The sequence below is a fragment of the Lathamus discolor genome, chromosome 1 (assembly GCF_037157495.1).
Source record: "Lathamus discolor isolate bLatDis1 chromosome 1, bLatDis1.hap1, whole genome shotgun sequence".
Lineage (NCBI taxonomy): Eukaryota > Metazoa > Chordata > Aves > Psittaciformes > Psittacidae > Lathamus > Lathamus discolor.
This window is the reverse complement of record NC_088884.1, coordinates 87,848,487-87,863,213: the sequence shown is the minus strand read 5'-3', so window position 1 is coordinate 87,863,213 and position 14,727 is coordinate 87,848,487. Positions and strand designations below refer to the sequence as shown.

General features: G+C 43.3%; 1 protein-coding gene across 4 annotated transcripts in view; it reads right to left on the bottom strand.

Annotated features, from left to right (window-relative positions):
• The window catches only part of ADAMTS3 (ADAM metallopeptidase with thrombospondin type 1 motif 3), a 101,603-nt gene that overhangs the window by 56,625 nt on the left and 30,251 nt on the right, over positions 1-14,727 (bottom strand). For all 4 annotated transcript variants that reach the window (XM_065685241.1, XM_065685258.1, XM_065685249.1 and 1 more), the window contains one exon: positions 11,374-11,530. In XM_065685241.1, coding sequence (XP_065541313.1) covers positions 11,374-11,530 — 157 coding nt within the window. The remainder of the gene's footprint in view (positions 1-11,373; positions 11,531-14,727) is intronic.

Below are 14,727 nucleotides of genomic sequence, written 5' to 3'. Positions count from 1 at the left end.
AGGTTTGTGCCCAGTTGTAACCCTTTTCAGCTTCACCACTCAGTGATCCTCAGCCTACCTGCAGCCTTCACAAAGACATAAGAAGAGCATCTGCTGCCTGCTAGGACAAGAGCAACAAACACCCCAAAGCCTTATGCAGGAAAAATCTCCAATTCCGTTCTGTTCCTGCTGCAAATAGAAAGTTACTTAAATGCCAGAACCCATCTGTGTTTAGCTATAGCTGACTAGTTCCCAAATAGAAACAATACCACCAGAGCTTCCGAGTCCATTCCATACTCTCACTCCCATCACTCCCTGTCCCCCACAGAGGCATGAGCGCATGAATCCAACTTGAGGCAGGTGCCTAGGATAGGATATGTAGGTACACAGTTAGGTAGCCCATACAGAAATATGGGAGAAGGAGGAAAATCTTATGGCTTTCTACCACCTGATGGACACAGTCCCTTATTAACAAAAGCAAGAAGAGCTTTTACCTACACGTGAGTTGTGAACCTCAACTCCTGCTGAACCCCACACAGTCAATTTTCGCTGACATACAGAAAGGCAGAGAAGAAATGGAAGGACAGAAAACTGTGTTCCAATTCTACCTTCATTAGTCGACTGAGTCATTTAGGCACTCCATCCTGGTCTGGGATAAACCTGCTCTCTGACATGCATGTCACTAACTTTTCCAGTGCAGCAGCCTGCTTGTTATCTGGGTGGAGTGTTGATACTCTGGAGGACACACCAGAGAGGCACCCAAGCCTGTGCTTGTATTCCAGGGAATGCTTAACAAAAGTTACTGCCAGTCTTAAAGCAAAGGGAGATGCACAAACAACAAGCTTTCCTTGGCTACCCCTGAAGATAGGAGCCAGCTAAGCTCTTCATCACCTGCTGGGTTTTCTTCCCAAACCATACAGTGTTTGACAGAGCATGATCCAGGTTTCACCACGGTCAGGCTCTCCCTGTCCCTGCAGGCGAGGCCACCTTCTCTCAGATAGTAACTCATTCTTTTCCAACTCAAACTGCAGACTCAGACTTGTGTACCTTTTAATAACCTCCAGAATCCCAACTAGTTTGACGACATTATCCCACATTGTTACAACATGCAAAAGAATTATTAGGAAAAGCGTTTTGGCAAAAAAACACCACTGTTTTCAGATCAAACAACAGCTGGTCATGCTGTTACTCTGTGGTGTTTTGCTACTGTATTTTGGAAGGATTTATGCACTTCTGTAACCCACAAATGGATTCGAAGAAACTCGTCCACTGGGAGCAAAGTTAATGGCAAGGACGATGTTCTCACATTAGTCATTTCCTTACATATTCCCACCAGTTCTCCACTGTCATCCCACATGAGACAAGCAAGATAAGCTTATTCTTATCATCTACTCAGTGGTTTAGTGGGACAAATGGAAGCAGGCAGACAAATGGAGCTCTAGCGGACATCTCGGGGCAATACCTGCAGTATGGCAGGACACAGAATCAATTTTCCTTTTTCTCTATCACAAATCAGGGGTGACTATGTCATATCCAGACATTTTCAAAGGTATAAACTGAATTAAGTTGCTTAGTTCCCTCTTGGTTTGGATTTTATAACCTATTTCTGCATTTCTGAAAGTTTTCTCAAAATACACTGAGCAACAAAGCTGTTAAAACCTGGTTTCACAATGGGGAATTAGGCCAAACCCACACAAAATTCAGGAGAAGAAAACACAACAACAGTGTGAAAATTAACATTTGCTATGATGGCACAAACCACTGCACTTTAATTCATTTTCCCATCAAAGACAGAGGTTACGAAAATCAACCGTAAAACGAAAAGGGTCCTTTCTTCCAGTGGCAGAGTCTTTTGGTGCTTTCATAGTATTACATTTCAGCACTGATTTTCTATGATGCACACGTAAAACACATCCACAAGCGCCAGCCCCCACAGGATGGGGAAGAATTCATTTCCTCATGTTCCTGACCTCTCGTTCGCATAAATTGACAAGACAGCTCTTCTGCTTCCAATTAGAGTGCGTTCTCAGACAGAGTCTATCTGGGTGCATACTATGTTTCATGGCCCCATGGTAAGTGAGTAGGAGGAGGCAGATGCTGGATGGAGCTCAGGGAAGGAATCCTTCCTGCACACTGGGTACCACGGCCCTGGTCTTTCTGCTCCCATCCCTTCTTTACCCAGCCCACTGCAAAGCCTTTTTAACCACCTCACATGCATATATGTTTACCTGTATGAACATTACCCTTCCCTTCGAAGCTTCTCCTCACCTCCCACCTCAAACAATGCGAATGGAACTGGCAAATGGGAATGAAGATGCTCTGAGGGCTGGAGCAGTGCTGCTCTGGAGACAGGCTGAGAGAGCTGGGCTTGTTCAGACTGGAGAAGAGAAGGCTCTAGGGGGAACTTAGAGGCACTTCCAGTGCCTAAAGGGGCTACAAGAAACCTGGAGAAGAGCTTTGGACAAGGGCATGTAGGAACAGGACAAGGGAGAATGGCTTTAACCTGACAGAGGGGAGATTGAGATGAGCGCTTAGGAGGAAGCTCTTCCCTGTGAGGGTGCTGAGGCCCTGGCACAGTTTGCCCAGAGAAGCTGTGGCTGCCCCATCCCTGGCAGTGTTAAAGGCAGGTTGGACAGGACTTGGAGCAACCTGGTCTAGTGGAAGGCGTCGCTGCTCGTGGCAGGGGGGTGGAACTGGATGAGCTTTAAGGTTTCTTCCAACTCAAAACAGTCTGTGATTCTATAAAATCTTGCCAAGAGCTTATTGTTCTTTCATTATATGTTTAGCTGACACTACTAATCTCATTTTGGGAATCAGGCAGCTCTAAAAAGGATCATCTCCAGTTAGTTACTCAGAGCTTCCACACAGTACAATACCAGCTCTGGCAACTGCTGTGCTGGGGAGAAGACACAGAGTGCTCCTAGTATTTACCATTACAAAGTACCATGTGCAGGCTTTAACATCTTATCATTGGAGGCAATGGTGATGCTCCTCTCTGATATGACACTGGGATTGTCCATTATGCTGAAGACATGCAAGAAGGGCACAAAGGGTGCTCCTCACTTTGGCATGTCTTCACTGCTAAGGAGCTTTATGAATATCATCTGTAAAATGAAACAGGGTCCCTTCAGCTGCTTCTTAAAGAGCTCTACTATCTGCTATCACCACTGTTTGTTGGAAGTTTTCCTCTTCCTATGCAATTTGGGGGCATAAGGAGTTTTTCCTGAGACACTGTATAAGCCCTGGATAGGCTGCAAGTTGCATGTACTGACCTTTCTCCATCTTTTTCATTTTCCCTTCATACAGATTTCTGTGTGTTTTACTACTCTGGCTTTGGGTGCCTGCGTCTGGAATCAAGCCTTCACCCTCAGTTTTATTTAAGAACAATTTTCCTTTGTTATTGCCAAGAAATGAAGATGACTTAAGCAGATGGATGTCCCTCCTCCCAGCATCGGGAGGTGAGCACAACCTCCCTGACACAGACAGAGCACATAAGTCACCTTCTAGTGCTTTTTGATCCATTCTTGCTCAAGTTTCTTTCTTTCTTAAAAATAATTTACAAGTTTTTTCTCAGCTATGAAGTCTGGGTTTTCTTTACTCATACACAGAGCAAACAGGATACAGGCTGTACAGCAGAGACTGTGCATCTTATTTTAATTTTATAAATTATAATTTTCTGGCTACAATGAAGAGACTCTTTGCCCAAGCACTGCATCACTCTGAACCTTTCTTTATCACTGCCTCACTGACAACAGTGCAGTGGGTCTGAAGAGGTGCACTTTGTGAATATAATTTCTTGGCTGTACCTTGAATTTTGTTAGTTACATCCTACTAACTCTAGTTTCTATTCTTAGCTTTGCCAAAGACCTGTTTGATTGCAGCAAGCTATGGTTGACTACACATTCAGCCCTGTTGTCTAACATGTCACAGAAGTGCTTGTTGCGTATTAATTCAACCTTTCATGTAGGGCAATTATTAAACCAAGTGTGAAAAGTCAAGGCTGGATGGTGAATCTGCCAGGAAACACTCAGCTACCTCATTGCCTACTGAATTCCTGGACACAAGTGATCGCTACTGTTCATAAAGGTTTTACTGAATAAGAGGTATTGGACGTTAATTGGAACAAGGGAAATACCAATTAGGAGGGGAAAAAATTTAATGAGAGAAATCAAGTGCTGGAACATGGGTGCAGAAAGACTGTGGGATCTCCATCCTTGGAAATACTGAGAACACAACTGCTGAGTTACTGTGCTTTGATTCCATGAAATGCTGAGCCACAGAGGCCAAGCAGACAGGTACACAAAGAGAACTGACAGATGTCCTAGAAGAAAGTATCTATTCAAGTCTACAGACAAGCACCTAAAATTTATTCCATTCATGTCACAAATTTTGGACGCTCACCTAAGGGAAGAATTGGATTGGTTTTACATCTTGAACTGGATGTAAATAGCTGCACACAGGAAGATACTGGTGTTCATCACTGAGTACTGGCAACTCACTGCTGAACTGCACCACTCCACACATAATATACACAGCTTCTGGGTTATGTTTTGTGGTCATCAGTTGATTCCACAGTTGTACTGGCTGATACTGATACCCAAGCAAGGGAGCTTAAATCTAGTTCAGGTTATGCCTAACCAGGCTGAGAGCACACTTCCATCTGCACTGCAAACACATGCTCAAGCCCTTGGAGAGGGCTCCAATTCCACTGCACTTAAAGATATTACTCATCTACTTCCATTTCTAGAAGGGCTTGATGGTTTTCTCATTATTTTTCCTCCCACTTCTCCTCCTCCTCCTTAGATCCCACCTCTTTCTAGCTCATCCATCACCAACACTTGTTTTTCCTCTGTACCATGCTGTGCTATTCCTCTTTGGAAAGTACTTTGCTGACTACCTGTCCTTCAATTAAGTAAACTTCCACCTGGAAAAAAAAGGAAAAAACTAACTCCACAAACCAATATTAAATCAAGAATCATAGAATACTAGGCTTGAAGGGATCTCAAGGATCATCTTGTCTAAAAGAACTTCACTGAATCCTATTAAATTTTGATTTTATAGGGGAAGGCTGATTTAAAAGCCAAAGCTGTAGCAGTTCTCCATAAAGAGGCAGGATGTGTTTAGCTGAGGGCATACACAGGTTATCACCACCAATACAACTTACACAAGAACACCTACATTGTAATAGAGCATGCTACAAGATGGGGTGTCCTGAGTCTTCAATGAAATCAATCCTCATTATTACTGATGCACAAACTTGGGTGCTCTACTGTGCAGTACCTAAATACCCTCCACCACAACACATGAAAAACTGCTGAAAAAGAATTCACACACCTTCTGGCATGACGACGTCTCTAAGAAACACTAATGTGCTCTGGGAAGCGCTGAGAGAAGTCTCTGAAGCAGGCAATAGTCTTCCTATTCATCTACCTACTATTCCAGGGTTTCATTCCCAGGCAACCAGGAGTAATTCCTAAATAATTTCTTCCTCCTATGTTTCCCACCTGGGACAAAGACACTTGAACCCAGTGCCATGGCAACCCCATCAGCCACACAAGAACTTTGGGTCTTTAGGGAAAATTAAAATTCTGAAAGGAAGCTGGGAGATAAAGGCTCCTATTCCTTGTTTCCCACTGGTAGAAAGTAATTACAAAAATACTTTAATCTTGAGTGCTCTTGGGGTGAACAGGTTGTCATTTAAAAAAAAAAACACTAAGATGTGAAGACCAAGATAAAATAGGAAAATGTGGAGTACAGTATGTAACCCCCAAGCTGAAGGCTGGTTGTCACCATTATAACAAAAAACTGTATGGAAAGAAATAACAAGTGTTCAAAGAGGAGGAAAGATAAATCAAACTTTTTGTGATCAGCTCAAGCAGAGTATGATCCAAAACCTGCCTCATCCCCCACTGATGGAAATCTGAGTCTTCCCACTGACTCCAGTGGACTTGTATCAGGCTTTTATGTTTCTAAGAGTACAATTCAGATTTTATTTTACCATCTTCCTGAGCCCGACTGGGTAGAACTTGCATAGAAAGCCTCTTGGGTGCAAATTTGATGCTGAACTTGACAGTTCTTTGCCTGTTTCTATTGTTTCTTGCACGCTTTCAAGGAATAAGGTTAATGATCCCACATCTTGGTGATGTTTGTCAGCTTATTAACAAAGGAGAACAGATTCTTTTCATCCTGTCCAGACAGAATAATATCATCATTACACTTGCAAAACCTTCCAGCTCAGACTTTCTTTCCATTCCTAAGTGAAAAGCTATTTTTGTGAAAAAATCCTGAAGATTTATTTAAATGATGTTTTAACATGACAACCTCATGTATTCCTCTAGTATTCTCATCGGCCATTCACTCTCTGACCCCTAGACCTCAATATGGGGTCTTTTGACCTTTGTTTCTTTTTGCCCTTAGTAATCAGTATTTTTTCTTTAACAGGCATTATTTGGGAATAACACTCACAATGTGAACACTGATCACTGAGTATCTGTAGTACCCAATTTGAATAAGAAGCACAGATGTTTGGTGTCTTTAGGATCAAGACTTGAATTACTGGGGAAGTCAAGCTTACAGAACGTCATCCCAGGGCAACCTGATGTGGAAAAGCTGTTAGGAGATGAGTGTGCATATTTACTCCCATGGAGAACTAGGATTCCCGAGACTGTACCTAACCAGATGCTCATCCCAGATGTTTAAAAATAAATGTTCAATGTCTTTACAAAAAAACAATCAACCTCACTACTCCCTCCTCCTGGCCCAGCACAGCCACATTCTGAGCATCGATGCTCATACTGCAAGCACAGCACTTCCCACTCTCTATGGTGACCTTACAGAGCAGGGTATGGGCTTGGTGGTACCCTGCAGACTGCTGTCCCCCAAGGTATGTCCCCATTAGCAGGGATGCCAAGTCACAGGGCTTCCGTATGGCTTCTGCAGTATAACAACTCCTTAAGATATTCTCAGAAAGAGTGTAGAGTCTTGCATAAATTGCCTTCACAACATAGTGCCAGAGACGGATGACGCTAAAGTAGCAATGGTTCAGAACACGGTTATTCTTTAAGCAGCTCACTTATTTCAGTCTAACATTAGCCATTTAGTAGGTTACATGCGGCAACCCATTGCAGCCCAACCTAGAAGTTCCCCCCTTTTCCTTCTGCTGGATTAAGGTCTGTCCTGGGTTCAGCAGTAGTGGTCATTTTTCTCCTTCTCAGTAGCTGGTGCAGTGCTGTGGTTTGACTTTCAGCCTGGGAACAGAGCTGGTAACACCGATGTTTTTAGTTGGTGCTCAAGTAATGAGCAATGTTACTCTGACCAAGGACTTTCTGAGTCTCATGCTTTATGAGGGAGGAGAGGAAGCCAGGAGTAGGCAGAGACAGGACACCTGACCCAAACTAACCAAAGGGGTATTCCATACCACAGCATGCCATGCCCAGTATATAAACTGGGGGCAGTTACCCAGAAGGGATAGATGGCTGCTTGGGTCGGGCTGGGTATCGGTCAGTGGGTGGTGAGCAGTTGTATTCTCTTCCCTTGTTATTTCCCTTATCATTATTATTATTGGTTTGTGTTATACCTTAGTCACTGGACTGTTCTTATCTCAACCCGTGGGAGTTACATTCTTTCAGTTTTGCTCCCCATCCCTCCGGGAGCAGTGGGGAGGAAAAAGTGGGGGAGTGAGCAAGGGGCTGTGGGGTTCTGAGTTACTGGCTGGGCTTAAACTACGACAAGGTCATAGGCTATTGGTACTGGAAATAATACCTCCTCCTCCTCCCCTTCTGCATCTATCACCTTTGGTAAAGTTGAAAAGGTTCATTAGGATTGCTGGCTGGTACCATCAATAAATGCATTTAAGTTGTGTTTCTCCTCCAGTACAAGTCACATGAAAGTATGCTGCATTACCTGGGAGTATGAAATTCTGAGAGCCACCTATTTCCCTATATTCCTACCAAGCCTAGTAACAAGGTCCTCTGCAGTTTGGGCAGCCCGTTTCTACTCAATACCACTTGCTGTAAGAACGTACCTGCTCATTCATACTCTCCTACCATGTTCATGACAGTTGATTCTACCTCACTTCCAAGCACAAAGTTTCAATCATATTCTCAAATTCATACAACAATTAGGACAGTACATGTATTCTGGAAATGTGGGATGAGTATTCCTATTCCAGCTCACTATTACATTACACATGAGCTGAGCAGTTCTCATGTGGTTTTCTGTGTGACTCCTGTCTGACCCAGTTTTCACAAAGCAGAATAGTCAGGAGTCTTTTCTGTTCCCAAGGGAGAAATCAGCCTCATGCTTGTTGATGCTGTGTCACATGCTACTGTGTTTAAGCAGTTTTCAATAGCTGGGACTTCCTGGGGGAGGCCTTGGCCACCATCCTGTAGGAGAGGAAGAACTTCCTGTCCAGAAGAATGAACAGCACTTACACCATCAAACAGGCTCACCCAGTGCAATGGAGACCATGGGCACCAAACTAAGTGGTTGGTTTTAAAATTATTTTAACGTTAACTGGTCAAGAGCTACTGCTTCTTGCAGGTCCCCGCATGGCCCCACATTAGCATAAGAAAGATCAGGTTAAAAACAATACAGTAAAACAAGATCCTTTGAATTAGCAGAATATTCACATTTCTTCCCCTCTTCTGCTAAGTGCTTTGAGAGACTCTTCCCTACGTTTAATGGGAAGACAAACCCCCAAAAAACTCAAAAAAAGACTACGAAGACTGTGTGAGGATTTCAGTGTGTGAAGATGCAGCAGCTCCCTCCTAGCACAGATACACAGAGGGAAGGAAAACCAGTGCTTATCCATAAACATTAACAGGTTTGCCATCCCACAGCATTCCTCAAATGAATGAGGCCAGATTTCCCATCTGATCCCTCGAGTGTTTCACATAATGCACTCTTAAGGAAACCAACCTCCAACAAAACAAATTATGACAATACATAGCTGTTTCTTAAGGAGGCTACAGCCACTCATGGACACCAGAAATAGGAATCAGTGTGGGGTGCTATTTCAGGGGTAGGGATATTTTGCTGCAAAATGGGAAAGACTAAATCCACGGTACCCAGTAGCCTGAGGCATTCTAATATCTTCTCCAGAAGCCCAGATTCCTGGTTCCCACCTAAGAAAGTTCACTGAAACTTCACCACCAATAACTACAATAAACAGGAAAGAGAAGTAGATAGAGTATTTATGTGTCCTTATTTCCATGAGAACACAGTACATGAACCAATAAATGCTCCACTGCACTGCAATCGTTACTAAAACTCAGAACTCCTACGCTCACTCTGTCCAATTATTTGAAACACATCCTACAAATTCCCATATGTTACAGAATCCAGCAGGAATGCCAGATGTCCTATCAGACCAAAAGCTTCTTTTCACAGACCAAAAGCTTTTGGAAGCTTTCATGACAATAGTATCTTATAAAAGTGACTTCTTGTCAAGAGAGTACAAGGCAGTATGTCCTATGTCACTCCAGAGGAAGGCTCCTACACCACGTTTCCCAGTTTTTGTAACAACTTTGCTGACAAGAGGAATTTTAAGTACTTTTTTATGTTAATGTCTAGTTAATTGAGTCATCTGTCATCTATCAGTGAAACCTAAATATGTGGCTGAACTTGTAATCTGCCAGCAGCCTGTAGGCGGCACTTCTGCCTCTGGCTGGGGCACTGGGATTGTGGGGCAGAAAGCAGAGGCAGTGAAGATCAAAAAAGATGCTCATGCATCTACACAGCAGACTACTTACCACTGCGAACTGTGTCACAGTGGCATAATAGCCAGGACTATTTCTCAAACTCAAATGCATAAAACTTTAAAACTGTCAAAAGCAGGTAAGAAGAGATCTCCTGTGAATATGACAGGGCTTTGCAAAACCTTGTCTAGCCGAAGGTGTCCCTGCCTGTGGCAGGGGGTTGGAACTGGATGAGCTTTAAAGTCCCTTCCAACCCAAACCACTCTGTGATTCTATGACTCTATGACAGAGGCAAGAGATGCCAAACTTGCTGAAGCAGACCCAGAAGGTCCATTGTCAGCTGCTTACTCTGTCTAGCCACAGTCTAAGCCCACCAGCCTAGCTAACAATGTGTTTTCAATGCAGAAACACAGCACTGAACCCACTGCCACTACCACAAAGGCTTATTTAGCACTGTTTAGTTGATCACACCAAAGAGATGCATGAGCTAGATTTGAACAGCTTCATTAAGGTACCAAAAGCGAAGTGCCTTTGGCAGCACAGATCTCAGAGACCAGCAGGTTGATGAGCCTGCATGGTTCAGGCTGCCGCTAGACCCTGAGCCTGCTGTGGCACTGCTGCGCCATACTGCTGTCAACAGCATGGACTTATCTTCTGAAAGACTAAATAAAGTCTGGCAGGACTGTATTCAAAATGGCTCTCAATTCCTACTTGCTTTTTCAGAGACAAAATTCCAAAACCCCACCAAATAACTTAAAACCATGAGGACTGGCAATGAGGGGGTGCTTGACTTCTCTCTGCTTAATACTCCTATCTGATTCTAGTTCTGTGTGTTGTATGTGGTTGCTCTAGTTCTTCTCAAACCCTTTCAAGTTCCAAGAACATGTGAATGCAAAGTACAAACAGGAATTTGAGAAGCTGAGAGATGTTGAAAAAAGGGCAGAGCACTGAAGCGGAATGGAGCTGCTCTTTCATTCCTGGCCCATAGTGTCAAAACCCTGAACGTTCACTATGTAACGTGTTGGCTTGTAACAATTCATTTAGGATTAAAGGACAATATTAAAAGGAGGGAAATTAAATATACAAGCAAATGCATTAAACTCCATGATGATTATTCTCAGATGGACCAACCACATCATCTTCAAGGAGGAGAAGAATCCTTGGATATGTCTAAAGTACATATCTGATCAATGCAACTGCCTTCCAACTGCATTAATTGCAACCAGCAGAAGCAGGAAAACAGGAACAGTGTCAGCCATTGGCACAATTGAGCTATCACTGAGGAAGAAATAGGACCCAAACTTTAAATAGAAGTTGTATGGGCAGGCAAGCCATAGTAATAACTTACAACATTGAAGTTGGATGAGTATTTCCATTAACATCTCCTGGCCCACAGCATCTTACCAACTGATGTAGAGCTCAGACTTAAATCTGTACAAGCTTTTCACTCAGTTAAAGGAAGGGAAAAGCAAGCATTTTGCAACATTTATTGACAAGAACACTTCATGGCTGAGCCCTGGTCTACGCATGTGCTGCTCTTGGCAGAGAAACTCCACGTGTGACTGATGGTGGATCTCAGCAAAACATTTAAAGGCTTTCTTTTCAAACAGTTCAGTCAAAACTGCCTCTCTTAAAAGCTGCTGCAGGCTTCAGTCACCTGGAACAGATCTGTGAGCAACCAAGAAAGGTACTGTACCTTCTCTATGGACATCAGGGAGCATATCAGTGGGATGCTGCGCTACAGCTGATCGCCTGTACACCATGTGGATTCTCCCCTTTTCCTCTTCCATTTGCTTTCCTCTTTCCAAAGGCTCAATGAAGTATTCATCCTTATTGGTTCTTATCATTCCAGCCTGGTGAAGAAGAAAGAAAGCATGCCAGTATGTCATTTCAGAGCCTCAAGACCCAGCCTGATGGTTTAAAAACAAGTATCAAGAGGGGTGAAGCATAAAACACTCAGCATATTGCTGTACTGTAAGACTCAAATTACTCCTGGCCTTCCTTTGCATGGACTTCTTGCCAGAGGCTATACCTGCTGTGCTCTGGGGATGTTCCTCTGGCTGAAGCCACCACTCAAAGGCATGAAGCCAATCTTGCATATGGATGAGATTCATCACCCCTTCAAAACCACAGCTAAGATGAAAGTCAGACCGGGGTTTACTGTCAGTACGCTGTACACAGCTATTTTGTAATCTACGCATGGCGCATTGTTTAAAACTGTAACTGTACTCTTGACTATCTGTGGAGGATTGGCTTGTCGAAAAAGGTCAAAAGGTCACACTCCCATCAACGAGCTGAAACAAGACATCTGTGTAGAGCATGGTGCAAACCTCTCACACCAGATAATGAGGAAATGAAGGACACCGGCAAACAGCAACATACTATGACCAATCACAGCCAAGGCCACTAAGTGATAAGTGCATGAGAAGGAGGATGGTGGGGGGGTGCACGGTGTAGCTGCAAAAAATGTGGAAGCTACTGACCAATGTTCCTGTGACATGTACAGGCTACAGACCAATGATCTTGTAACATGTGGAAGCTACTGACCAATGTTCCTGTGACATGTACAAGCTACAAACCAATGATCTTGTAACATGTGGAAGCTATGAGCCAATGATCTCTGTATGCAGGGTATATAAGTGTCCATCTGCTTAGCAATAAATGAGACTTGTTGGTCATCATCGGATGAGCTCGTCTCCCGGCGATTCCCACAGACTATCCTTCCAAACCCTTTCTCTTTATGTCTTCTACCTGTAAGAGCTGTGGGACAGGTCTGCAGATGAAGCAGATTTATCCTGGTGCTTGCTGGAGTAAGTCCCACCTGCTTAAGTCCAGTTAAAGGGAAAAGAGACTCACGCGCAGGAGGAAAAAGACTCTTAGAAGGCACGTGAATGTAAATCACAGTAAATAATGGTGAAGGAAATCTGGTGATACATTGAAGGAAACAGTCACTTAACTCCCTGTTTTTATCTAAGGGGAGCAAGACTAAACTTCTTCCAGCAGAGCCAGTAAGAGCAAGAGCATCATGAAGGGGAAAAATAAACACAGAATATTTGAAAATACTGGAAAACAGCAACGGGATATGTGTTTTGAGGAATCCGTAAGTTATCAAAGATACTCTATAATATCTTTATGTAAATGTAGCAGAGCAGCTATTAACAAGCAGTATTCTTATGATCTTCCTTCTCTACAACGCTGCTCCTCTTCTTGTGAGTGATACGGGGATGGCTTCTAGAGCCGATATGTATCATGGGGCTGATACACCTTCAGCTACAGCTAAAGCTACTTACAGCTCCCCGAGTGATGCACTGGTTTTTCCTCAACCCAAGAAACTCCTACATGAGAGCTCCATTGCTGTAATCTTGTACCTGAAGATTTCACTACATGCAAGGTCAGAATTACAGTTATGGCTTGGAGTGAACCCATAGACACATACAAAGCATGAACGACAAAAAAAAAAAACAACACCAAACCCCATAAAACCAAAAGGAGACCATCCTCACAGCTCTGCAATCTGCTCTAGGGCCTCCCCAGCAACAAATGGAGATTATCATGGTCTGAGTTTAGATAATTTGTTGAATACAAGCAGACAGAATTGTGACAGAGAACAAGAAATAATAAAAATGTTCTAAATTCACGAACAGTTTACAATTTGGCCGGGCAGGGTACTGGGCCATCTAGTCTAGCTCATTCTTTGCTGAGATGGGTTGGACCAGATGATCCTTGAGGTCCCTTCCAACTGGGGATTCTGTGATTCTGCGATGGAGTACTTCACCACAAGCCTTCCATGCTCTGTGTGTTTTCTTACACCTGCACTCAGATTTTCAGTTAATGAATTTCTTCAAACATTGGCTAAACTACCCAAGTCTCAACACTACATTCTTTCTTTGTTTTCATTAGGTGAGCAGTAGTAATAAGCAAGATTTGGGGTTGGAATAACTCATGCTGGCATCACATGTCAGCTCTTCATGTGGCTAGTACACATAATTAGATTGGAATTAACAAGTCCTCTTAACATGTTAATGGCTTATTTGCTTGCCATTTTCCTGAGCAAAATGAAGTTTCAGCCCTACAGTTGCTATGTTACTGGTGCAGACCTTGTCTTGGCAAAGAGGTTTTTTGGTAAACAACCGATTTTCTATGAAGCTGTTGCCTATGAGTTGAAGGCAGTTCTATCCAAAAGCAATGCTTAGCACAAAAGCCAAGCTTGGCCTCACTTTCCACCTTCAACGTGTACGCTGCTGCTTCTTCTCTGTGTTAAATCTACAAAGGAAAAGCCACGATCGTATTTCAGAGCATGGGTGTGCCTTACTGTAAAAGCAATGTAAGAATCACCCACAAGCATCAATGCAGTTTCCATTTCCACAGCTCTCCATAAAACACTTTGACAGACCCAACACACTCCTTAAGCCACAACAGTGTCTGCTCCTCAAAAGTCACCCGACTTCACAGACACCAATAAGCCAGCCCTATTTATATGAGATAGCTGCTACTTTAAAAGTCAAATTATTCATTAGGAGGAGCAGTACCCAAAGCAAACAACCCATTTCACTTAATTATGATAAACTAATCATGTGCTTCACTAGGAAAAAAACCCCAAATTTCCAAAGTACAACCATTGAGATAAATGGCATCAGTTCCAGGAGACACAAAACACACCTGACAGAACAGACTGAACCTCAGTCTACAAAGGCTTGGGAGTATCTGGCACTGGTACTGCAGCACACGCAGACAATGTGCAGCATTCTCCTTGCCTTGGCATACACCTGGAATCATGCCCAGCATCAGGTCCTGCTGCTTTCCCAAGCTGGAAGTCAGATTGTATCTCATACTCACCTTTTTTTCCCCTTTTAAGACAGCTTTATTATTTATACAGACACAAGATGTGCATCTACCTTCTGTTCATCCTCACAGGCAGTGCCTGACTCCACTAATATCACTGGATTTTTATGGCATTGAGGGGATTCGTACCCATAATCACAAGTGAACATGACACAATTTCTCTACAAAATCTGCACATGGAGCTGAAGGGCTGGATTTCCACCCGGTT